Source organism: Trichogramma pretiosum, unplaced genomic scaffold (assembly GCF_000599845.2).
Source record: "Trichogramma pretiosum strain Unisexual culture from Peru unplaced genomic scaffold, Tpre_2.0 scaffold16, whole genome shotgun sequence".
In the NCBI taxonomy this organism is placed as follows: domain Eukaryota; kingdom Metazoa; phylum Arthropoda; class Insecta; order Hymenoptera; family Trichogrammatidae; genus Trichogramma; species Trichogramma pretiosum.
Window position 1 is genome coordinate 1197728 of NW_019641647.1, and position 24575 is coordinate 1222302.

At 36.1% G+C, this 24575-nt stretch overlaps 2 protein-coding genes across 2 annotated transcripts; one reads left to right on the forward strand and one right to left on the reverse strand.

Moving 5' to 3' along the window:
• Positions 1–3099: 3099 nt before the first annotated feature.
• Positions 3100–4392, reverse strand: LOC111693872 (protein ALP1-like). The gene is made up of 3 exons (XM_023459885.1): positions 4371–4392; positions 4159–4312; positions 3100–4078 (listed from the first exon to the last, which is right to left on the reverse strand). Exons 1-3 carry the CDS (start codon positions 4390–4392, stop codon positions 3100–3102), a joined length of 1155 nt encoding a protein of 384 aa, XP_023315653.1.
• Positions 4393–23299: 18907 nt separating this feature from the next.
• Positions 23300–24234, forward strand: LOC111693873 (mucin-5AC-like). Its single transcript, XM_023459886.1, has 3 exons — positions 23300–23383; positions 23454–23930; positions 24010–24234. The coding sequence occupies exons 1-3, from the start codon at positions 23333–23335 to the stop codon at positions 24232–24234; spliced, it is 753 nt and encodes a 250-aa protein (XP_023315654.1). The 5' UTR covers positions 23300–23332.
• Positions 24235–24575: the final 341 nt, after the last annotated feature.

Sequence of the window (24575 nt, forward strand, 5' to 3'; positions counted from 1 at the left end):
ATGATACACAAGTTGTCAATGACTCAATGATTGAAATTGAATTTCCAGATTCAGAGTTGAGAAATTTGGAAGTATTATTCAGGATTCTGCGGTAAAAGATAAACTTTTAATTTATTATATAATAATCTTATATTTTACGCGATGAAGCAGAAAAAGTGCTAGAATCTCCAAAATTTCTGTTTTTGATTTTAAAAAAAGTACTACTACTACTATAGTACTACTACTATTATAGTACTTTTTTTAAAATCTAAATCAGAAATTTCGCAAAAAATCTAAAATATCGAACGAGCGTTAGCGAGTGAGGACCGTTGAACTGCCCATGACTCAAGAAAGCTGCAGTGGGTCTCAAATGAACAACCAGGTTAATACATTTTAATTATCATTAATTAATATTGGTGTGTTTACTAAAAATGATTTTATTTTTATTTCAGATGTCCACTTTGCCAAATGATGTTTCTTCTAATTTACCTATTAGTAATAATACCAAAACTGTAACTTTGAGCGACCGAATCATTCCAGTACCTCCATCAATCTCAGTATACATAATGATGATAATTTTAACATTAACGCCATTGTGCAAAATGAAACTGCCCATAACACACCGCTTAGAAATATAACTAATTGTTTATCTTTGAACGACCAACCTGAAAAAACTACACCAGTTTCAGCATTAAATAACCATGATTTTAACAATAAGAAAAAACAAGAAAGTGATAATGAGAGTAAAGATCTCTCACAATTGATCACCACTAGACTACGTAGAATGAAGGATCAAGAAAAAAAAAATAAATTTATTCAAAAGATTATGCTGGAAATATTTGGCTGAATTTATTAATACTAATTTGTTATGTTATAAAACAATGTTAATGTACAATAAAATTTTATATCTATATCTAATGTGTAAATATTTTATGTAATTTTACGTACATTTTATAACAAAGAAATAAGTAACAATAAATACCATTATAAAAAAGTCTTATTGAAAAATCCCGCAGAACTTTTGTAGCAGAATTGTCTGTATAGTCTAGACGCTGAAGGATTTTCGTATGTATTAGAAGGTCCCACAAAAAACAAAGTGTATTTCAACGTATTTTGACCCACTGAATCCGAATTTTCAACTCTCACCTCGCTGGTCGGATGGTCGAGTAATTTGTTATAAACAAATTGGTTGTTTATACGGCTATAACTCCTAAACTATTGAATTTTTCCCAAAATAATTTTTTTTTTCATTTTATTACACAAAAGGACAAAAATTTCCTTTTTTTATTCGTCTTGATACGACCAATAGAACCGGAGATGTTGTTAGTGAAAAATTGTGGTAAATGAATGATATACGGACGCAGCAGTCCAAGCTCTACGCATTGACCTTATGCAATATCGTCATTTTTATTATCAAGACGAATAAAAAAATGAAATTTTTGTCTTTTTGTGTACAATAAAATGAAAATTCAATCGTTTAGGAGTTATAGTCGTATAAACAATTAATTTGTTTATAACAAATTACTCGACCATCCGACCAGCGAGGGGAGAGTTAACAATTCGGATTCAGCAGGTCAAAATAAGTAGAAATACACTTCGTTTTTTTAGGACCTTCCAATGCATACAAAACCGGCCCCTCAGCGCCTAGACTAGTAGGATTTTTCAATAGGATTTTTTCGTAAGGAATAAGTACTTTTGTATTCTTTTACTCTGAATCAGATGAGTTTTCATATAGAATTCTCATCATTGCTTTCCTCTTTTGCTTAGCACTCTTTGGACTAAGCTGCTGTAGTCTAAGGAAAATAACGTTCCCAATTGCAGCTTCAATATCTGTATTTTCGGGCGAAGTATTCTGGTTGAGCTGATTAACCTCATTTATAATTTTATTTACGCTAGCATTGACACTATTAATGGCGCTTTCCATAGGATTAATGGTTTGCTTTTTTATTTTTTTACGAGGTGCAATGCCAGCATTTTCATCAGTGCTCACGTTAGTGAAAGATCTGTAAATGATTATAAATAATTTAACTTGTAACTTGTTTTCTAACAATTTATAAATATGGGTCAAAATAATACTTGTTTAAATTTTCATCCGCACGTATGTCATCGATGTTGACGCGCTTTTGGTATGTTGTAGTACATGATAAAAAAGTGCCAAAATCAAATTTAAAAAAGTATTATTTTAGATCCATATATACTCGAATTTATAATTTACATTATAGTAGGTCGTTTATAATTCATAAAACTATGCATTTGTGCAAAATATGGCCATACTCTTTTTGTTGAAGCTGCTGCTCCGCTCAAACTTTCTTTAACTTGCATCGATTTTTCTGCATTGGACGAGGCCTTTAGATTTGACCATTTTTTTCACAATTTTGCACTGAAAGATTGAAACTACTTTAGTTACAATTCCTCACGCATTATTGCTGAAACTGTTAGTTTTCCTCTATACTCGCTAAAATGTATTTGATTTCAATAATATCACAGCCGAGAAATTGTTTATGGTGTACAATTTGAGATGAATAATTTAATACTTTTGCTAATACTGTCAGTTTACCCAATCAATTGCTACTTTTATTTACCTGTATCTTGTAAAATGAAGGCAATTTCTTCCATTGCATTTTCAACAACAAATTGTTTGCTATGATCTCGATCATTCAAGTTCCAGATACACGGCCTTTCTTTTATCAAATCTAAAAAATATTCGGTACTTTCTTTTTCGGTTAATTGAACGTTTTCATCAACACCTTCTAGCGACATTTTAAAATTTTTATTGCTTTATTTTGATTGCTCACAAAAATACAATGCAGCCCAGATACACTGAATAATTGACAATCATTCAAATTTGCCACACAAACTTGAACCGTAACCCCTAACTGCATATCCAAAAGAGAGAGAGAGGCGGGGAAATTTAAAATGAATAATAAATCATAGAACAAACCGTATTTAAACTTTTAAAAAATATACAATAAATTAGTGAAAAAATCATATTTCATAATTTTTTTAATACATAAATAATGATACCAAATCATGTATTTTTTCGCCCATATGGTTTATTAAACATAAAATAGAATGTGTAAGTGTAAATATATTTCAAGATTTCTTATAATTATACATATTTTACATCAAATCTCTGTACGTTCCTCTGGTTATCATATCTTTTTGCCATGGTACTTCTCCTTCAGGACTGTTGAAATATGTTTTTAGATTATCTCTCATTACATATGCGCTTTCAATATGTGAATCTTCCGAAGGCGGAAGAGAATTTCGGTCAACATTAACTTCTTGCCTCCATTGCCCTTCCACAATACGTCCATTTATACTTGTATCGACAAAATTATCTGGACAATATGATTGCCTAACACTTCTTTGAGTGCGTGCCATCAAAAAATTGTGTAGACAAACACAGGCCGTTGCGATATTCGTAACGTCATCTGGGCTAAAAGGTAGTGGTTTTCCTCCAAGCACCTTCCACCTAGTTTTTAAAATTCCAAAAGAATTTTCAATGCACCTACGAGCTCTTGACAATCGGTAATTGAAAATCTTTTTGCCCTCTTCGAGATGCCTTCCAGGAAACGAGCGCATCATGTTATTGTTGAGCCCAAAAGCCGCATCTCCAACGAAGTAATATGGCGATTTCATCGTGCTATTGGGAAAATTATTGAGCTCTTCTGGAATATTTAATTGTTTTTCAGCTAATGCTTTTCCCAGAAGACTACGATTCAAAATGCCACCATTACTTTCTGACCCACAAGATCCAATATCGACACATGTGAACTCGTAACGATGATTGCATATACCTAATAGTACGATGCTGTTGAATTTTTTATAATTAAAAAAAGAAGAGCCACTATTAGCAGGAGCGACTATCGGTATATGCAACCCATCAATAGCGCCGATACAGTTTAGCATATTCCAAAATGCTTGAAAACCTTTGGCGATATTTTTCCAAACAATGCTTTTAGGAGTTCTCAAATATGTATTTGCCAATACTGAGATTATAGCGCAGCAAGTAGTTTTAATTATAATTAAAACACTCGTTTCGCTTATTCGGTGCTTCACAGCAATAGAAAAAATGTCATCGCCTGTTGCCAAATAGCTGAAAAATTATTTGATATATAAAGATTTGGATAAACACAACTTTTAATGATAATTTGTGTAGTATAAGTTTAATTTTACCTTAAAGTTAAAAACAACCGTTCTTTAGGCGAGACATTATTCTTTCTATTTCTTAACGGTCTAATAACAACTTCAACCAATGAAAATAAATATTCAAAAGTTAATTTGTCCATTCTCGTACTTTTGAAGAATAGCTCCTCGTCATTTTGAAGTTCTTTAAAAGAAACATTAAAAAATCCTTTTGAGGATCTGTGTTCGTGAAAAGGACGTACCAGCCACTTTCGGTTTATCCATCGTTTGCTTTTTTCAAACTGATATGCATCAGATAATTGAGCTATTGCATCTTTTAATTCTTCTAAGCTTTTCAATAACTGAATTCTACTGATAATTAATTTTACTAGAACGACAAATGTGTTTTACTAACAAAGATCTGTCAAAACTAGCAGAAAACTGTTTATAATAATACACAGCGACGGCGCTATGCGTCGCTATGTGCCGCTATGCATTTTAAGTGTGCAGGCCTATTGCCACACCAATGCGTGCGTCCCCACTCGAGCGACGTGCACAGCTGCGTGCGTCCCCACTCTGGCGACGTACACAGCAGCCCTCGTCCCCACCTTTGCGCCGACGGCCAATCAGCGCGCACTCGCTTCCTATATAAGCGAGGCGCCCGCCCACGCAGAGTGAAGTCGTCTCTCGGCTGCCAGCCAGAGCACATCGACTCTCGTCCTCGCGTTCGCGGCGACCAGCTCTTGAGAGTTGCGACCTAGGGACTTCATTCAATAGTGAACTTGGTCTAATTTACAAAAAAACACATTCGCTTTGTCATTTCACAACCTTTCCCCATTTTTTACTTTTGCAAGTTTCCGACTCGGACGCCAGGTGGCGCGGCGCCAGAAAAAAGTCGTACCCGCATGAGAAAAGGTCGAGTTTAGAGTACGAGTATAAGTGCCTTTCGACCTTATTCAATCAGCTTTTGACTGTTCGACTTGTTACAAGTTGGACAGAAAAGTGATCGGCATTTGTGTCACTCCACTCTCACGAGGCATGTGACAGCCAAGCAGCCCCAGCCGACAACGACGTCATCGTCCATCCGACCATCACCTCCATGACGGTCAAAATCGGTCACAGCCAGTCAACATCGGTCATAGCTGGTCACCGCTGGTCACAGCCAGTCCTTCTGCACAAATTAACAGCCTGCATCAAAACTAGTCCTTCTCAGGACTAAACGTAGAGGTTGCAAAACTTGTAAACTAAGAGGCAACAAGTAACATCGACCCTCCTTAGGGTCACTCGTCATAAATCAGTCGGGTGACGGTCAAGCGTGTTTCTGCTCTGACTAAATGAACGTTTACGATGTCGGCGAAATTTTGCAAAAACTCGCAGACTCGTTCAAAATCGTCCCCTCCACAACCCATATTGTACAACACTCCCTGGCTCAGTGGGTATAGTTCTTGCCTGCTGATACAAGGTGTGCCGTAGGGCGTGGGTTCGATCCCCACATGGCGAATTTTCGATGGCGTTTTTTCGCCTGGTGTGGTTGAGCCCGTGCCCGAGGTGGAGCGGGTACCACTAAAAAAAAAGACCCGGGCTATGTCATCAGCTTCCGAAGCGGTAAAAAACCCCGATCACTGTCCGAGCTGGAAGCAATAGGATGAACATAAGTAAGGAGCCCGAGGCGAGGACTCACAAGGCTGGCAATAGATGGAGCACAACACTCCGATGATGAAGTCAAAAGCGAGACCCACACTCACAAGAGGGCGCCCGATGTTGGAGCCAAGAATCTGCTGGAACGCATGATGGCACCTGAAGCGAGAACCACACTCACAAGATGTAGCCGACAGAGCAAATGGGGCACTTGCCATCGGCGGCAGAAGCGAGAACCGCACTCACAAGATGTAGCCAACAGAGCAAATGGGGCACTTGCCATCGGCGGCAGAAGCCAGAACCACACTCACAAGATGGCACTAGACAGTGAGTTCTAAAAGATGTCTAACTCAGGAGGAGATGCCAGCAATCTGACCACGCAGTAGACGGCTCTGAAAAAGGGGATACGACAATCGACGATGGCATTGCGCAGGATCAGAGGTTCACCAAGTAGAAAAAAGATGAGTCCCTGAACCCTTAATCGTCGCATATCACTATGCGACGGTTGGAGGATGCATGGAAAAACAACGACTAACATAGAAGTAGTTAGTAGTAAGTGCTCAAATAACGCCGGCCTCACCGAAGCAATGCCTAGCGGCGGATACCGGTGAGTGTCCGAATGGGGTGAAGTAGGAAAAAAAACACACACACATACACACACACAAAGGAATATAATTTCAACCAAGAAGGTGAATGAATCGATATCGTTGATCGTTTGTTTCTTAGAAGAATCAGATCTGTTGGATCGAAGCGCTAAAGCTATAATGCCGTCCCACTCATACACATCCCAGCAGCGAAATTCAAAATATTATATTGATCAGTAGTTAGTATTTTATTATAAAAATTTTGTTTTACTGAACGAAACATATTTTAGGATTAATAATAATATTTTTATGCAGAGTTTTGGAGCTGTGAATTTTTTTTACAAATTCATCGTGATCATACATGTAATGGTAATATAATAAATAATAAAAAAAATTTTTTATGCAAAGAGTAAGTTTATTAAATTACTTAATAGTAATGAATATAAATAGATTATATAATGTTCTGCAAATAGAATAATATAAATCATAGTTTTAAATAAATACGACAGCGTGTACATCGCAAATCTTGGTGGGTTAAAAAATTTTGAATTAATTGTTCATCTATACTATTCAAAATACATATACTGTGAAATGGACGACGGCATGAAATACAGCGACGAAGGTCAGGTCTATCTCTAAAGCAAAAAATGCATGTATTACTCATGCTCGCGGAAAATTCTAAGAACTATCGAGCGATATCAGTCCTACATTTAACTGGATCGAATGGTGTATCACTATCATCACTATCATCAAAATGTTTATTAGAACCAATCACATCCATTAAATGCATAACGAAAACGCCGCAGTGGACGTTATCTTTTTGTAAATGGTATTTTTCCGGGAAAGGCGAAATTTTCCACTTTATTTTGTGAACATTTCCACCTCGACTATTGCACGCTCTTTTAGTTGTCTTCAAAAATTCTTTGGCTGTACGTTCAAACTTCTTCGGGTCCAAATGCATTAATTTTTTTTCCAAAGTATCGACAACATACAGCGTCCAATGATAATCCTCCAAATAAGGTAAAAATACATATCTCTTAATTTCATTTTTACTCAGTTTGTGCATTGGCCATTTTATGTCGGTGTTGTCCGCTGCTAAACTCATTATAGTACGAATCTCTTCGGTAATTATAGACGTAGCATTCCATATCCTGGTAGAATTAATTTTACCAAAGTTGTCGATGACGTCACAAAAAATTCCATTCAGGTGAAATCAGTGACGAATAATCATTTGAATATAGATAAAAGTAATGCTTGATCAAAATTGGATGTTCCGGAGCATTATAGTTTCCGATCGTGAGAGACTCTTTAGTCGACATTATATCCAGTAATTAATAGCTTACATCGTCATATAAACCATTATCGAAAGTGATAGAGGGTAATGCTAGAACGGGCTCACTGAAAAAAAAATTTATTATATTTATTTTTCATTATATTTTTATTTTTTTTTTATATTTTTATTTTTCATTTAATTCTTCTCTATAAAAAGCGATGGTCCTCTCTCTTTTGCTCTCTATATCCGTGAGCGAGAGAACGAATGAATCTGTGAACGAACAAGTGTGCACGAGTCTGAGCTCGAGAGCATCATTTCTCTCTCGGTTTTATTATTCATTTGTAGTAGAGAAGCTATACCATACCTTAATATCCTGACATCGCAAGTATCATTCATATTTATTTTCAAATGATCATTTTTATCTATTTTTGGCTTGACTATCGCTGGTTATAAGTAAATTAAGGAAGGGTATTCTTAGGGAAACTTTGAGAAAAACCATTCGCCGAACCGGCAATTATTCGATCTTTTTAAGCATCGAAAACATGCCACTTGCATCCCTTTTACGTACAAGAGATCCTATAATTTATTTTATAAAAATGTAGTTTATTTGAATGACAAAATAAATCAATATAAAGTAGTGAATTTTTTACTTTGTTGCTGTTATTTAATGAATGACTTTTGGCGCAACTTGCATTCGAATGAACGTCACGTGAAGTATGCTTCAATTTTCGGCGTTACACTTTATTGTCGTCGAAAAATTCCTTTTTATCTTAAAATTAATTATAATAAACTCATTGGTTTTTAATTTGCACAAAAATTACAAATAACTGCTGGTGAAGATTATTAAATTTGACTGTTCGTTATTTATCGGCTTACCCTTTGAACCTGTTTCACACCACTAGAAACAGTTACAACGGACGAATGATAACTTGAAACTGATGCAGTTTTTTTTATGAAAATTCGAAAAAATTTCAATTATAGAAATGGAATCTTCAAATATACCCTACGACGAGACCAATGTTTTTTTTTTTAATTTCCATAATAATTTTATCTTGTAATTGTACAATCGAACGAACTCCACGAGTGAAGTTCGATTCTGATTATACAAGCGCCTCCTCCAAAAGAGATCACATGGTAGTATCCTTAGATGTGCACTGTTACCACACTTTTAAAGCAAAGAAAAAGTTGCCCGCTGCCGCCACTGCGCCGCGCGCCCCGCCGAGCGAGCTTCATTCTTTCAAAGTAATGTCGTAGATAAATTTGGGAATATCTTTCTGTTCTGAAAGGATATGTGAAAACAATAAAGGGTGGGATTGATCTTTTTTGGACTTCACTCGTTTTTTGTAAAAATATCAGTTGGTTAAAAATGTTTAATGCACTTGGATTATAGTTTAGTCTTTTAATTGCTTCTAACCATTGTTTCCTTAATTTAGGGTCTTTTGAAAATTTTTTTCCCTTTTAATTTTTAACACTACAGTTCATTTTTATTATTTATTTCATATTTATTTTTTTATTCAGAATGAACTGTCAATTAGTCGCACTGAAAAATATCTACTGCTATCGAGATGGCCCGGTCACGAAAAGCATGCATCTGCGCATGACTTGACCTGCGACGCTGCTGTCATCTCGCAGCCGAATTTTCGCCATATTGCCTAATTGTCAATCCGTAATAATATTTTACAATTGTGTGCAGAACTAGCAAAACATTTAAGACTGTAAAAAGCTGCTTTTAGTTCTAAAAGGTTTATCGTGCTCTTCGTCTTTCCAAAAACCGTGTGCTTTTTGATTGTGCATAACCGCACCCCAGCCCGATAAACAGGCGTCCGAGTATATCGTCATCTCATACGGTTTATCGATAAAATCTTTACTTCTTTAGTAGCGCTTTGTATACACCCAGCTGTATTCCATAGCTGGACAAAAAGCAATGAGAGAGCCAAGAAACTGGGCGTATTCTCGTATAGTTCCTGACTTCTTCTTGCCAAATTATTTAATGAGCTTAAGCATATTTTCTTTTCTTTAAGGTCAATTCCATTTTCATATTTACCGTGTCAAATAAAAATCCCAGATAAATACATCTGGTAGAAGGGATTTTTGAACCTTTATCATTGAGGAAAAAAACCCAAGTTTTGTAACAGGTTATCCGTCACATTATAAGCTGTATTGCCTTCAAACATGTCGTCCACCAATCCTTTCTAACACAAACACACTGTATCTTTCTCGCAAAAGTTCTTTGATAACACATAAGCAACATTTAAATACTACTATAAAAAGAAAACTAATAACTTCTAACACAAAAGTAACGTCAACTACCATCAGTGCAGCTAATTCACCACTAGTACATAATAACACATCCAATAAGATAGTTTACTCACCTTTAGAATCTACAAACACAATTTCAACAATATTATCTTGTACAAACAATAGTTACAATAAGAACACAAAAATAAATTTAGAGAACTTTGTGAAATTAAAGATGACCAAATAGTATTTGAGAAAAACAAAGAAAAGACATCTGAATGCAAGGGAGTGTTTTATGATCAAGACATGGGTTTATATACATTAGTAGATACTAAAATTATGAAGCAAATACTGCTAAAAGATAGCAATGTAACTATAGAACCTGGCATCCATGCATCAATTGTATTTCGCGCGCCTCCTCTTTCACAGATCACATGGTAGTCCATTTGATTGCCTCCAGAGTTACCACACCTTCAACGTAAAAATCGCACGCGCTTGCTGTGGCGCTGCGTCTCGTTCTTGAGTCATTCTTTTTTTGTGTGTCAGAGAAGCCACACCACCAAGAATTCTTGTTCAATTTTTTTTAGAAATGGGAAAGAGAAGTCATAAACGTAATCGTTCGGACGACGAGGAGGAATTGTTCGCTAGGAAGGTAATGAGAGTGATAGAGGAGATGGATAGAAAGAAGAGTAAGAGACAACATTGGCGTCGATCGCCTTCTCGGAAGGACATAACCTATCCACCGCTCTCGCCATCGCGTTCGCGCTCACGGTCGGCGTCGGCGTTCGCCATCTCCACGTCGCTCAACTTCGGGTCACCGTTCGCCATCTCCACGTCGGTCACGGTCTACTTCAAGGGCTTCATTCAACTCACGTACATCGGAGAAAAGTAAACGTATGTCTTTGTGTTAAATCCTTACTGAGTTACAGTGTTGCGATTCTCCTGAACATCGCAGTCTACGTGTGAGGTGATGCAATCCACACAAGGTGACGCGGTTAATATCGCGAATTAGGCCTAACCTAATTCATGCTCACCGCTTAGAATCACATATTCTAAGAAAACTCAGGCTCTAACCTGTGTTTTCATATCTGTTGTAACAGGTAACCGCTCGAAATAGTCGAAATCAAAGACGCCTAGCCGAGTCGAGGTAGCATCACCAGATGATGCCGTAACCTCAAACAACAATCATCGAGCAGTGCAGAACATCAAGGCTGAGAAGACAGGCAATGAGTTGCAAGAAAGCAAGAGGGCCTCATCTTCTCAAAATCTCACGAAAGACTCTAATCTGAATGAGAATCTGAGCAAAAACATCATGAACGTGAATGATCGGAGAGCGTATAATCGAAAAGCGTGTATTCGCTGCGCAGGTACACCAGTCCATCGTTGATCGTTGGTCTGATATCGTTAAAGTTGTCTTGCCTAAGGAAGGAAAAGCAGAACTGCAGAAAAAGTATCCGATTCCGGACAACTGCACATTTTTAGACCCTCCTGCCTTGCATAAGGAGGTAAGCCTCGCTGTCAACGAGGCCACGAAGAACAGAGACCAACGGATCGTCGCCAAGCAGCAGAAGTTACAATCCAGCGTCGCTTGCATAGCAAAAGCCTGGTCTTCACTGTTGGAGAGAAACAACGACTCTGACCTTTCACTCATATAGAGTGTATGAGCGATGCTGCACGCTTGATTGTTGACACAATTTATGAAGAAACGGCTACACGCAGGAGTCTAATTGCAGCGAATGTTAATACTTCCATGGAGGATGCCTTGACCTCTACAGAGGTTGATGAAAATCTGTTCGGCAAGGACTTGACCGAAAAATTGAAATAGTCGAAGCTTACGACGCAGGACGTGCAGTCCTTGGCGAAAAAGTCTGCCCTTAGCGCTTCAAAAAACTTGAAGGACCCGCTCCAGCAGCTGAAATCGAAGAACTTCAATACAACTGCTCCGAGCGGGCACAAGCAAACCTCTGCATCTTACCGCTCGCAGAGGCAAGGACGGCAGACAGCGAAGAATCAGGGGAACAGCAGAATCAAGGATTCAAACTACAAGGAGAACTACTCCTCGAGGAGACGATAAGTCAAAATGTAAGTTTCCACGCAGGCCGTCTGCAACATTTTTATAATAATTGGGAAACTATCACCTCAAATGGTACAATCTTATCTTGGATAAAAGGAGTAAAAATTCCATGGCAAAACAAGCCTTTTCAAAACTACTGCCCGTCTGAAACACAGTTTTCAGCAGAGGAATCGCATATGATTTCAGCAAAAATAATCGAATTGTATTCAAAAGGGGCAATAGTCAAATGCAAACCATGTGAGGGTCAGTTTATCTTGCCTATTTTTATTATACCTAAGGCGGATAAGTCCCCAAGGCTTATTTTGAATCTGAAAAAGCTCAATGAGTTTATTAAGACAGACCATTTCAAAATGGAAAGCTACAAAACGGTCACTGGGCTCATCGAAAGGAATGCTTACATGGCAACTATAGATATCAAAGATGCCTTGTAACCGTTCGCCCTCGGGATGCGAGCGAATGATCCGGCGAAATCAATAGGTGCTGTAATTAGGAATAAAAGTCTGGGTGTCGAAATAATTCACTCGATCATATATAAAAGTGACATTAAACTTTAATTTATATTACACAAGAGAGAATTGGTGTATGACTCGCCTTAAGGGGGGGGGGGGGGGGGGNTTGGGGGGGGGTATGGTGCTGATTTATCGATTTTTTTTTCAATTTTTTCAATTTTTTTTTACTAGTAAAAAAAAAGTTTATTTGTACAATGTACATGTGAAAGTACATGACTTCGAGAGTATTTTGTGAAAATTTCATCAAAAAATTTCCATTTTTGGACCTTTGAGAGCAAATCTACGGAAAAGTCGTGAAAATTCTGGTGAGAAACGTAACTTTTCACAGAATCATCTGAAACGAAAAATGCAAAATTACCTCATTAGTTTATGAGTTTTATCAGGTACTGACGAAGAGTTTTTTCATTTATAGTGATTTTTCGAATTTTGACGTAATTTTGAAGTTGAAAAAAACGTTAAAATTGCTTCCAGACATGAAAAATCGACCATTTTTTTCGGAAAATTTGTTATAAGCAAAAAAATTTTCGGAAAAATCGAAATATCTCGACGTCAGTACCTGCTCAAAGGGTTCATAAAAAAACTGTGCAAATTTTCAAAAGGATCGGTTGAATACTTTTTGAGTGACGTTGCTCACCGATTTGAAAAATGTCTTTTCGAGGAATTGCAGTTCAAAGATACAACATTATACGTCAAGATTTTTCAAATCGGTGAGAAACGTAACTAAAAAAGTATTCAACCGATCCTTTTGAAAATTTGCATAGTTCTTTATAAGCCCTTTGAGCAGGAACTGACGTAGAGATATTTCGATTTTTCCGAAAATTTTTTTATTTATAACGAATTTTCTGAACAAAATGAATTGACGGGAAATGCCACAGATTGCAAATAGTAATTGAATTAAAAGTTCAATATTTTCGTCAATTTTTCTCAGATTGGGCTGAAATTTTCACAGAATACTCTTGAAAGCATAAACAATCAAATAAAACCATAAAAAAAATTTTTTGAGGTCAGGACCATACCCCCGNCCCCCCCCCCCCCCCCCCCCCCTTAATAATAAATCATTAATCATTCATAATCAAATTTAAAAAAAAAAGTATTAAACTTCTCAAAATTTTGATTCAGTCTAAATCAAGTAATTAAATTTATAACATCCACGTGAAAGATAACAAGAATTATTTTGATTTTTTTTGCGAATAACAGGAACTTGTGGGATGATTTAGAAATATTAATTTTTTTAACTTTAAATGGTTTGACAATTTATTGGTAGATTAGGATTACAAGTAGCTCCAGATAAAGTGTTACATCCAACTATTTATGTAACTACGCTACGCCAGAGTCCATTAATTATCAAGTCATTTTGATATCTATTGGACGTCTTACTTCATGTGCGATGCGCAATCGAATCGGTTATACTTGAATTTGCTCACCTATATACATTAACTTAACTGTTCTTATCTTGCTAATAGTCAGAGTTAGTAATAGCACATCCTGTATCGATCTTTGATTACAGATACATTCGTGAGCCCCCTCGCTTGTCTTTGTTTGCCAAACTCTAATACATATAGTACACCCGCGGGCAATACTGCTGTTACGATAGTGTGCACCTATGCTCTCCCGCCTCAGACTATAATCGTTTATATATATACCTAAGAGTATATAGTCTTATATGTTACTCTCTCGATCAGTCTTACTATTTCTACTTCTCTAATACGTATTGTATATAGAAAAAAAAAACGTTACTCAAGTTTTATTAATTACCAATATTGCATCTTTTTGTATATAAATACTCACTCTATTATTACACGAAATTCAGAAAAATAGATCTCTTATGACTTTCCAGAATCTTGACTTCGAGGACACCAATTTTCAAAATTTCACTCAATTAAATCATCCATGCAAAAAAAAAACTACGAAGCTTCATTTTATAAAGTTTTAATATTTTCTTTTTGGCATTAATTTGCAATTAGACTAACGATAATAAAATGCAGTGAATAACGTAAAGAGGATCGACTTCAAAAAATATAAAAATACTATTGTACAAATGTAAATGTAAATGTTTTCTAAGATACAAGAGAGCTTTTCCTGCGTCGGAGGATTTATGTGGTCATTGTCGAGTAAGGGACAAATTTTCAAAATAGCATGCTAATTTTTTCCTGCGTGTACGTGTACTCGTACGCATAAGGCACGCGAGAGTTTCTTCATTGCAATCAACCGACTTGTCGCATTCTTTCTCTCAACCTCGAGTACAAATACGTGCATTGGGATAACGTTCATCGATAGAGAACAATACAACTTGAACTAAATTTTTGTCACTAGCAGACTAACAGACTTCATTTGAGAGCAAATTAAGGGTCAAATAACATCTTTTTTCTCTACATTTCCATGTGTTTTGACCCTTAATCATCAAATTGTACATTAAATATCATAAACGAGAATAATATTAGAAAAACAAAATTCAACTCTAAGACCCTGTAGATCCATGTGAGATGAACCTAGAGAGCTGAAATTTTCAGGATTTTCATTTTTCAATGTACTCTTCAAAAGTACATAATTTTTTTAACTTTTTTTGACCATCATGCTAACTATGGCTTAGCCCATAATATGTACCCAAGGCTGAATTATATTAATTGAAATCTTGCTGACGAAAATTTCCGTTCCACGAAAATTAACGTTCTTGGTACTTGTTTCTCACACCCTTATAATCTTTGTCTTAAAGCTATAATATTAACACAGCAACAGTAGCAGTAGAAGTGCAACGACATCAACAACAACACTTTTCGAAGTTGTCCAAAACGTTGGCTAAAGGGCGAGCGTGTCCCAGAACCAGCACCCTTTCGGCAGCAGGCGCGGTTCCGGCTCACGCGTACGTATAGGCCAGGTTCTAGATAGAGAGACAGAGGAAGAGAAATGCGATTTACAAGACTTGATGCATGCGAGCAATTAGACATCTTTCATTCTGTACTTGCCTGCTTTCTCTCTCTCTCTCTCTCTCTCTCTCTCTCTCTCTCTCTCTCTCTCTCTCTACCTCCCTCCTTCTCTCTTTATGCATGTGTACGTGTGAGTATATTCGCACACTCATCCACACGATCGAGGGACTCGCTCTCATGCACACGTACATGTGGCTGCACAGCCAATTGATTGGACTGGTCTAGGTAGCTCCTTCGTTCCTATTATGTACACGCACAGGTTGGAGGCAACGTGTGCAGGGTTGCCTCGCAGGAAGTTCTGTATGCACGATGTGTTCGCGTTCGATATCGGTGTATACGCCTGCGTGTGTGTCGGTGCTTGTGCAAGGCAACGTGTATTGTTACCCCTGGAGTAAGGAAACCAACTATACATATATGCTATACGTAACGCGTGAGAGATACAAAGAGCTTGAAGCAATCTATACATATACGTACTCAGCCAGCGATAGTCCGAGAGGTGGTCAGTAGTGCTTTGTAAGCGTATACATGTGGCTTGAGCAGAATAAACGTTTGGTTTACGAGAATTCATGACGATAATAGTAGTCAAATGCATACGTGGCAATGCATTTGTTCCTAATCCACCTAAGACAAGCGCTTTTTTTAACGTATTCTTTTTGATGCACGATGAAAAAATCACGACTATCTGCAGCTTGATTTGAAATGAAAGTGGTTTTTACAAAATACTGTAAATGAGCCCAGAATATAAAATGTGGTTGCAGAATCATTCTATTATGGAAAAATTATCAATAATAAAATTGACACTTGATTGCAAAAAATTCACTTTTAAATACTTCCAACCTTACTCACGTGGACAACTGCATTTCAGTTTCGTGCAAAAATATATAATGGCCTTTTCTGCTTCCATGCTTACTTTTTTCATTTTTACAATGTGCGTTACTCCCTTCTCTGCCGAGGGTCAAAAGACCGCAGCTTCGTCTGCATTGTCACGGACAACATACACACATGCCAGTTTATACATTTATATGTATAGTGCAGAGGGTTCAGGAAGGGTCGTAAGAACGTACTTCGTGTTTAAGGCTCTTCGAGACGACCTTCATTAGTGGAAGCTTAAGTGTTTGCGAGTGTGCAGGCGCGTAAGCTTCTTTTATCTTGCACATATATATATGTGTATTGGTGCGCGTGCCCAAAAACAGAATAAAAACTTACCTCTGCGTTACGATATCTGATGTGTATAATGCGCCATCATCGTTATTTTTTATCTGAATAAAAGCATGCAAATGAATTGGGCTTCATTTTTTTCATGCGCAGTGCGTCTTGCAGTGAAACATTTATTTGCGAGATCTATTGAAGTTACGTCAGTGCAGTTTCATGAACTTGTCTAAGAGTTACAATGTTTAAGTTTTCTCTAAAAATGGGGTATTGTAAACTGAGTTCAGCAAAATCTCAAGTTCTTATTTGTTGACTTCAAATTATGTGTTTAAAGTTTGCCAATCAACGCAAGCGTGGTACACCAGCGGACTTAAATACTCGGACCTCGAAAATTTGCGATCGATAAGTCACTTCCTTCAAAGTGCAATGCACGTCGTGAAACTGTAGTTACACGCTATTGTTTAAAAAACGTAAAGGAAGCGACTAATCGATCGCGAATTTTCGAGGTCCGAGTATCTAAGTCAGCTGGTGTACGTCAATTGAGTTGATATTCTTGAAAGTAAAATCAAAACTCATTTCAAACTAAAACAAAATAAAAATTGCGATAGAATATAATAATCTGTTCTATTCTATTGGAAACCAAATCTAAACCGAATTAAATGAAATTTCTTGCAAAATATGATGAAAAGCTCAGAGACGCTCGACTCTAACCTCGAAAAGGTACAAAGCAATTGTGAACGCTTTGGGCACATATTACTTTAAAAGCCCATGTCCGCAATCTCTTTAATCTCGTAAACATGCGGCACGTAAAAGCTCAGCCATGTAAATCTCGCTGCTTGGGCATGCGATACTTTGTTTCTCATCAGCGAAGAATTTCAATTGCAGCACCTCATCAAAACCCCTCATCATACTGCAATAACACTCTTTCCTCGGCCCGATCCTCTTTCTCTCGTTTCCTTTACGGTTTCGCGCACATTTCGTTTCATCTGCACATATTTATAATACGCCCTGCCCGCGACCCTCGCGAAGCAAACTCAACGAAATGGCTTTACCGGTGCCAGCAAAGTATAACGCAGTATTAATTATTCAAACTCTAACGGCTATCCGATGAAATATAGTCGTTATCGGGCTACGGTCGGCTAGCGTATACATGTTCAAGCGTATTTATGCGCTCTCTGCGATGACTGCGCGCTCGGGGCCAATTCCCAAGCAATTACGAAACCCCAAAAACATTCCGATTGTGCAAGCGTGTCTGCGCTCGTACATATGTAGCTGTGCTTCGTTGCATTTATGCATTTATAGAATCGATGGCTGTAAATGTTGTTGCGCTCATTACTCGAAAGGGTGTCGTTATCTATTGAGATAGAAACAAATTAAATAAAAGATTTTTATTTTTTTCGTAAAATTTAACCGCTTTACTTTTCAATGGCCAATAAAAATTAACATTTTCATCGAAGTAGATAAAAAAGACATTGGAAATATCGATGACCATGAAAATCGCAGATTCCCATGCTAATAATTTCTATAAGATTCAAGGCTGTGAATGACATGTAATTTTTTCATATTTCATCTAGAAATAAATCCTAAAGGGCTCCCACATACGCGAAAGCGTAAATATACTTCACGCGAGGCAACGACATTGTCGAATTCCCTGAACGTGGCTTCGCTCGAAATTGCTCTTCGCTCGTCGTAACGTGTGCGAAGTGCACACCTCCAAACACGCATTTATATATATGGGTCATATCACAAAAGAGTTGATAGTTCAAAAAATGAAATTGAAACAACCCTCTAGGACCATCCCTCTTGGATCTTCAGGGTCTCAAAGTTGGAATTTGATTTTTCAAATTTTATTTTGATTTCTTGGGGTGAATATAAAAAAATTTTGAAACGTAATTTTCAATGTAAAATTTGATGAGGAATTCAAATTTGTTGTCAAAAATCATATTTATAACCTCAAAATCCCTAAATTATTAAAAATCATTCTCAAAGCCAAAAACAAACATGTTCGTATCCAGCGATCAGACCAATATTGTAATATGTTCATCGATACATCAAAATACAACTTCTGATAAATTTTGGTCATCGGTTGAAAATCAAAACTAATCCTTCAGCTGTCAAAAGACCTAGAAACATGTAAAATTAAAAAAAAACTATATCAAATTCCCACTTTGAGACCCTGAAGATCCAAGAGCAGAAGGTCCTAGAGGGCTGAAATTTTCCGGATTTTCATTTTTCAATGTACTCTTCAAGAGTACATACCCTTTTTTTCAATTTCATTTTTTGAATTATCAACTCTTTGTGATATGACCCATGTATATAAATATATATACCAATATAGAAACGCGAACATAAATGCACTTGTGTATAATGCAATATAATATGTACACATACACGCATAAAATGTATACACATGTAGGATATACACGGTGCATAATAGTACCGACATTGGCCCGAACGGCACCCCCAGCGGGAATTCTTCGATGTGAAAATTTGTCCGTATGTTTTTGCGTTTCCTACTCGCATACACCAACATGAGCTCGTTTCGTTCAAATTACGCGTTCAGCAAGAGTAACAGCAGCAGCAGTCAAGAACACCGAATGGATTGTAACGTTACACGCTTACATTGCCGCGGATGATTGTTTTGCTTCAGGCGATATTTAACGATGAAACATTGATGCACCCATTTGATATCTACTAATTTTTTTCATATACGCACATCCAAGACTGCTCGAAATATTGTAATTAAAATGGCAAAGGATTAACTTTATTGTGGATAAATATGAGTGACAAGCTTTATTAATTATCATATTTCATCGAATTATCAGCCTTTTTAACAAAAGAAACGTGGGTGATCTTTTATTTAACAAAGAATCAGTGCTTTGAAACTCTGATTCAAATATACATAATATTCCCCGTATAAAACATATAATTAAATATCTTTCTCTGTCTTCCTCTTTTGCGTTTTGAACTTTCATAATTAAAGTGGAATCGCATTAACCGTAATTTGCAAAAGCGTAAACTGAAATTTGCGATTCTGACTGAATTCAAATTTCAAAATAACCCCGCTCGACGCGATGTTGCGTGCCCCATGCCAATGAATAATATAGATGATTAAAATGTAATCGATTTTACTTGGCAGAAACATAAATGAAGTTGCCCCACAAATAAGCTGATTATTCCATTGCATTCTTTCGTTTATCTACCGCAGTACAATGATGCACATTCTCAGTTTTGAATGAGTGACGATGGCTCTGCTAAAGTGACAAAGTGACGTTTTCGATTTCATGATTAAATTAAGGAGCTCTTAATTCTTATATGTGTAATTATTTCGTTATGTAAAGCACATTTTAAAGTGGACGCACGTGAGGATCGCGTTAAGATTCGTAGTGACATCGTCTTTCAAGCTGCCGGTAACGAACCCGAGGTTTATTTAAGCGTTGTAATTGATTATTCCCAACCATGCATCTATGCAAAACCGTGTCATCTGCGTGCATATGGGCTAAGCCATAGTTAGCTTGATAGTAAAAAAAAATTTTTTTAAATTATATTCTTTTGAAGAATACGTTGAAAAGTGTAAATCCTGAAAATTTCAGCCCTTTAGGTCCAAACCTCTTGGATCTTCAGGGCCTCAAAGTTGAATTTTTTTTCTGGTGTTATAATGCTTGTAATTCTGATTTTATGGGGTTGATATGAAAAAATTCTTATCGAAAAATTCCTATCTTCATGGAAAAACCATGCTTCTTGGCTCATATCTAACTCAATAATGAAGTCTGTTTGTCTGCCAATGGCTAAAATTTAGGAAAAGAGAGTTTTGGATTAGTCGATGGACATATTACAATATTGGCCTAATTGAAGGAGACGAACACATTTATTTTTGACCTTTTATGCTATTTTCAGCTATTTTATCATTTCAATGTGGTTCTGAGGTTGTAAATATGCTTAATAAGTACAAATTCGAATTTACATCAAATTTTACATTAAAAACCATGATTTAAGAATTTTTTCATATCAACCTCATAAAATCAGAATTACAAGTATTATAAACACCATAAAAAGAAAATTCATCTTTAAGGCCCTGAAGGTCCAAGAGGGTTGGATCTAGAGGGCTGAAATTTTCAAGATTTTTACTTTTCAATGTACTCTTCAAAAGAACATAGTTCAAAAAAAAAATTTTTTTCGATCGTCACGCTAACTATGGCTTAACCCATATGTTTAAGTGCGGCAGAGCTACACGGATACACACGCACTTGTTTATATCTATCCAAGCACGGAAATGTAGCGAATATTAGCGAATGTTTTAGTTTTGATCGTGAGCAGTAGTAGCAGCGACTCATACGCGATATATTTCTCGTTTGTTCATTGCATGCATGACACGTCTATATGTGTGTGCGCAGTATATACATAAACTACATTAATTGAAATGCAGGGCATCGAGATTATTATACGGGTAAAATGACTGTATTGTATGCATGAAACATTCTGGCCCTACTGTTGCTGTTACGTCATACTAAATGGAAAACCAAAATAATAAATGGAATTTCTCCAGAATTTCAGAGAAAGAGAGCCAGCGAGAGAGAGAGAGAGAGAGGCGAGTCAAGCTTCGAAGAACTCCCGAGTCTATGGTAAAGTTGTTTTGCGTTGAGTTCATTGTTGGCGAAAATTACCGAGTAATTGTATAACATTGCTTTGAATTTTGATGAGTGAAACAATGTATACATTTATTTTCATGCCTCTCGCTCATACACGACGAGAGTAAAAGCACAAGTATACATGCGCATGCACGTCAATTAATTGAAAAATTTTTTTTTCTTTGTGCATGAGCAACTTCCATGTGCTCTATGTGAGTTATATTTTTAGTTTTCCAAGAAGTCGAAATAATTTGACAGTTTTATCAAAACGACCAGCGCGCAAGAGTACGTGAAAATGAATAGCATTGTGCAATAAATTCAAAATAAAAAATTTTTTTTGCGTTCAACAAGCGAAATTGAAGATTTTTCTACTGAAAATAAAAAAAATAAGTGTACACTATAAGGCATTGAATTCTGCAAAAGCTTAAAACGTAAATACATTATGAGTGTTTACATTATGAGCTGTTAAATTAAACGCCTTAAGTGTATGAAAGCAAAGGTGTTTCAAAATTATTTGTACGTATAATATTCAATCAAAAACCATTCCTAATCATTTGAAAGAGGAAAAATATATAATTTAATCGGTTTAAGGTCGTCATTCGACTATCCATAAAGTCATTGTAACTTCTAATCAGCATCCAAACATACGTAAAGTATACAGCATCTACTTCCACTATTTTTACCTATACACCCTCCTACTATTATTACAAAAATAGCAGAAGCGCAGCGTACACTTCTGGAGTTAGTGATCGAGAACGATCGAAAAAACGAATCCCTCGATTCGACAGACACCCTCGAATAAATGTTCGGCATTCGTTCATATATATCTGTGTATATATATCCACGATGCGAAGGGTCGGTAATGTATAAAGGGCTACTTTGCCAATTGATTCTCTCCCTCTCTTGCGATGGAATAAACGCCAATGTCCGATCGGCTGAGACGAAGTATACGTTGTATATATAAATGGGTTTCGACGTAAAGAGCAAAGAACTGCCAAGCGATGAGAGTGAGAGACCTGGACCATTGAGGGGAATGCATGTACACATGTAATAAGTGGACATCTTAGTGATACAGTAAAAATAAAAAAATTATCATTCAGGCAAAGGCTTAGCTTTAATCATTCACAAAATAATTTAAAAAAATATTCTAAAGTGTAAAATACGATCGCATATACTTAATTTAATAATTATTAAATTATGAAATTGATGTAAAATCATCCATAAAAATCAAAAAACTCGTCTAAATTATTTAATACTACCATCATAAATTATCTGAATTGCATGATGTATACTATTAAATTGAAGAACAATTTTTCAATAAGTTCTTAATAACTTTAAAAGGAGTACGGATGTTTTGAATTATTGTATTTATAAACTCAGGCAATGAACTTTAAACTTGAATAATCATTTTATGAAGGTCAATGACCGTACATGAACCGTAAAATTATCAGAAAAACGTGAATAAAATTTATTCAAAATCACAGTAATTCTTGGAATATTGATCAAAGTATAATAAACACGTCAAAAATGATTTACTAGATGAATTTTTTGAAACAAATGTAAAATTATTTCCATTATCGTTTCTTCATTTGAAATAAGTAAATACTAAAATATAGTCGTGGTGAATCTCGTGTACTTTCTATTTTCAGCTTATCTTAGTCAGTTTCAAAAAAAAAGCCAAAAGTAAGATAAGAGCATGGTGTAAAAGCTGCAGCCAATAAATAATGTTTTTATCATTTTTAACTGATTTAACTGATTGTTCTGCAACAAAAATAGAAAAAACTGTTATACATTTTATAACTGCAATAAAAATTGTGTCACGTTAAAAGTGTGTTAAAAAATATAGTGCGTAGTCATCATTTAATCACAATCAAAACAAAATTATTTTTAAATACGGATGTTGTGGTGTTTTTTAATAAACCTCTCAATATTATAATGCTAAAAATATCTAAGTGAGTAAAATTAGTGAATATAGATAACTTTTGTATGGAATATAGATAGAGAAAGTTGTTAATTCAAGGCAAAAGATATTGTGTGTGTAAACAAATCATAAAAATTTGATGAAATTGACACCATAAAAAAGTGTCAATGCCTTGAGATTAAAATTCATATATAAACGTATAACAAAACAGTTTATCAATCAGTGTCAAGCTCACCCAGAACTAGCCTTGTACACAGATTTTCGTCTAAAAATTCTACATTTCTACCATGTTGCTCAAAAGTACCACGTTTCTTTTAGTTGGCATCGCACTAACAACAGTAAAAAATTTTTTCTTCTTCATCGATAACATTTTTCAAAAGTATTAATTTTAAAAATGGTTCATTTTAGGCGTCACCAATTAATTTTGGAAATTTCTTGCTTTCTATGCAAACACAAGTGCAAAATATCGGAAAGGTAAAAGGTTCGCCGATAACCATGAATCAACCAAGTGAACAAACAATTCAAAGTGCCGCATATTCTGCATCTAATCCTGAAGCAGAGGCTAATGTTGTCACTGAAGCCGAAGAAGTCAAAACTCCAACGACCGAAGCATCAAAAGTAAGCGATGCCGTGACAACTTCGCAAGCCCCTACGACTGAGACGTCAACAACGACTACTGAGGTCTCAAAAGTGACTGAAGCATCCACGACTACCCAAGCTCCTACAACCGAGAAACCGAAAACGACGGCTGCACCTACAACTACTCAAGCGACTACAATTGCAGTACCATCAACCACTACAGCTCCAAAAAGCACCAACGAGCCTACAACTGTGGTACCTCAAGTTACAACCACCAAAAAACCTGTTATAACGCTGCCCATTGAAGTAAGATTTTAACGAACTTTATCAATCTTTTCTCTGAATCATTTTTAAACAACTGTACTTATTTTGATGATTTTTTTAGTCTATCGATTTGATTCATAGTCTATTAAAAGGAATTAAAACTCGTCTCGGCAAAGCATACGTCAAAACATATGATGAACAGAAAGATTCTATTCGGGAAACTATTGGCAGTATCAAGCAGACTGGTAAAATGGGCGTTGAGTCAGGCATGAATTTACTGAAAAATGGACTCGAATTTTTCTTCATTGCACCAACTTTTGGCAAACATCTCGTCAATGAAGGATAGTCATAGGATGTATGAATGCAAATAACATAATTTACAGTGTTACATTTTTAAGAATATTTTGGAACTAGTCATGTAAGATCATTGTAGAGTACCTTTAATAATTATTGTATTAACATTTTATTTGAATAAAAAAAACGTGTTCATTAGTAAATTTTAATCGATTCAATTTCATGCAGAATAAATCTCTGAAAATATATAATCAAAAATCGTCCACAGAAAATTCAATCTAACAAATACCGAAGGCGAGTTATAATATTCCGGTTTGCAGTGCCATAGTCACACAAAAAAAAGCGTGAACCAAACGACGCGATGCTGAATTGAATATAACGCAATTATAAGCT

What these genes read in the sequence shown, in the direction of transcription:
- LOC111693873 (XM_023459886.1), top strand. Translation starts at nt 23,333, where the DNA reads ATGTTGCTCAAAAGTACCACGTTTCTTTTAGTTGGCATCGCACTAACA. An exon ending in TTGGCATCGCACTAACAACA is followed by an intron (nt 23,384 to 23,453) that starts GTAAAAAATTTT and finishes GGTTCATTTTAG; the next exon opens with GCGTCACCAATTAATTTTGG. An exon ending in TTATAACGCTGCCCATTGAA is followed by an intron (nt 23,931 to 24,009) that starts GTAAGATTTTAA and finishes TGATTTTTTTAG; the next exon opens with TCTATCGATTTGATTCATAG.
- LOC111693872 (XM_023459885.1), bottom strand. Translation starts at nt 4,392, where the DNA reads ATGGATAAACCGAAAGTGGCTG. An exon ending in GGATAAACCGAAAGTGGCTG is followed by an intron (nt 4,313 to 4,370) that starts GTACGTCCTTTT and finishes TTTCTTTTAAAG; the next exon opens with AACTTCAAAATGACGAGGAG. An exon ending in CGGTTGTTTTTAACTTTAAG is followed by an intron (nt 4,079 to 4,158) that starts GTAAAATTAAAC and finishes ATAATTTTTCAG; the next exon opens with CTATTTGGCAACAGGCGATG.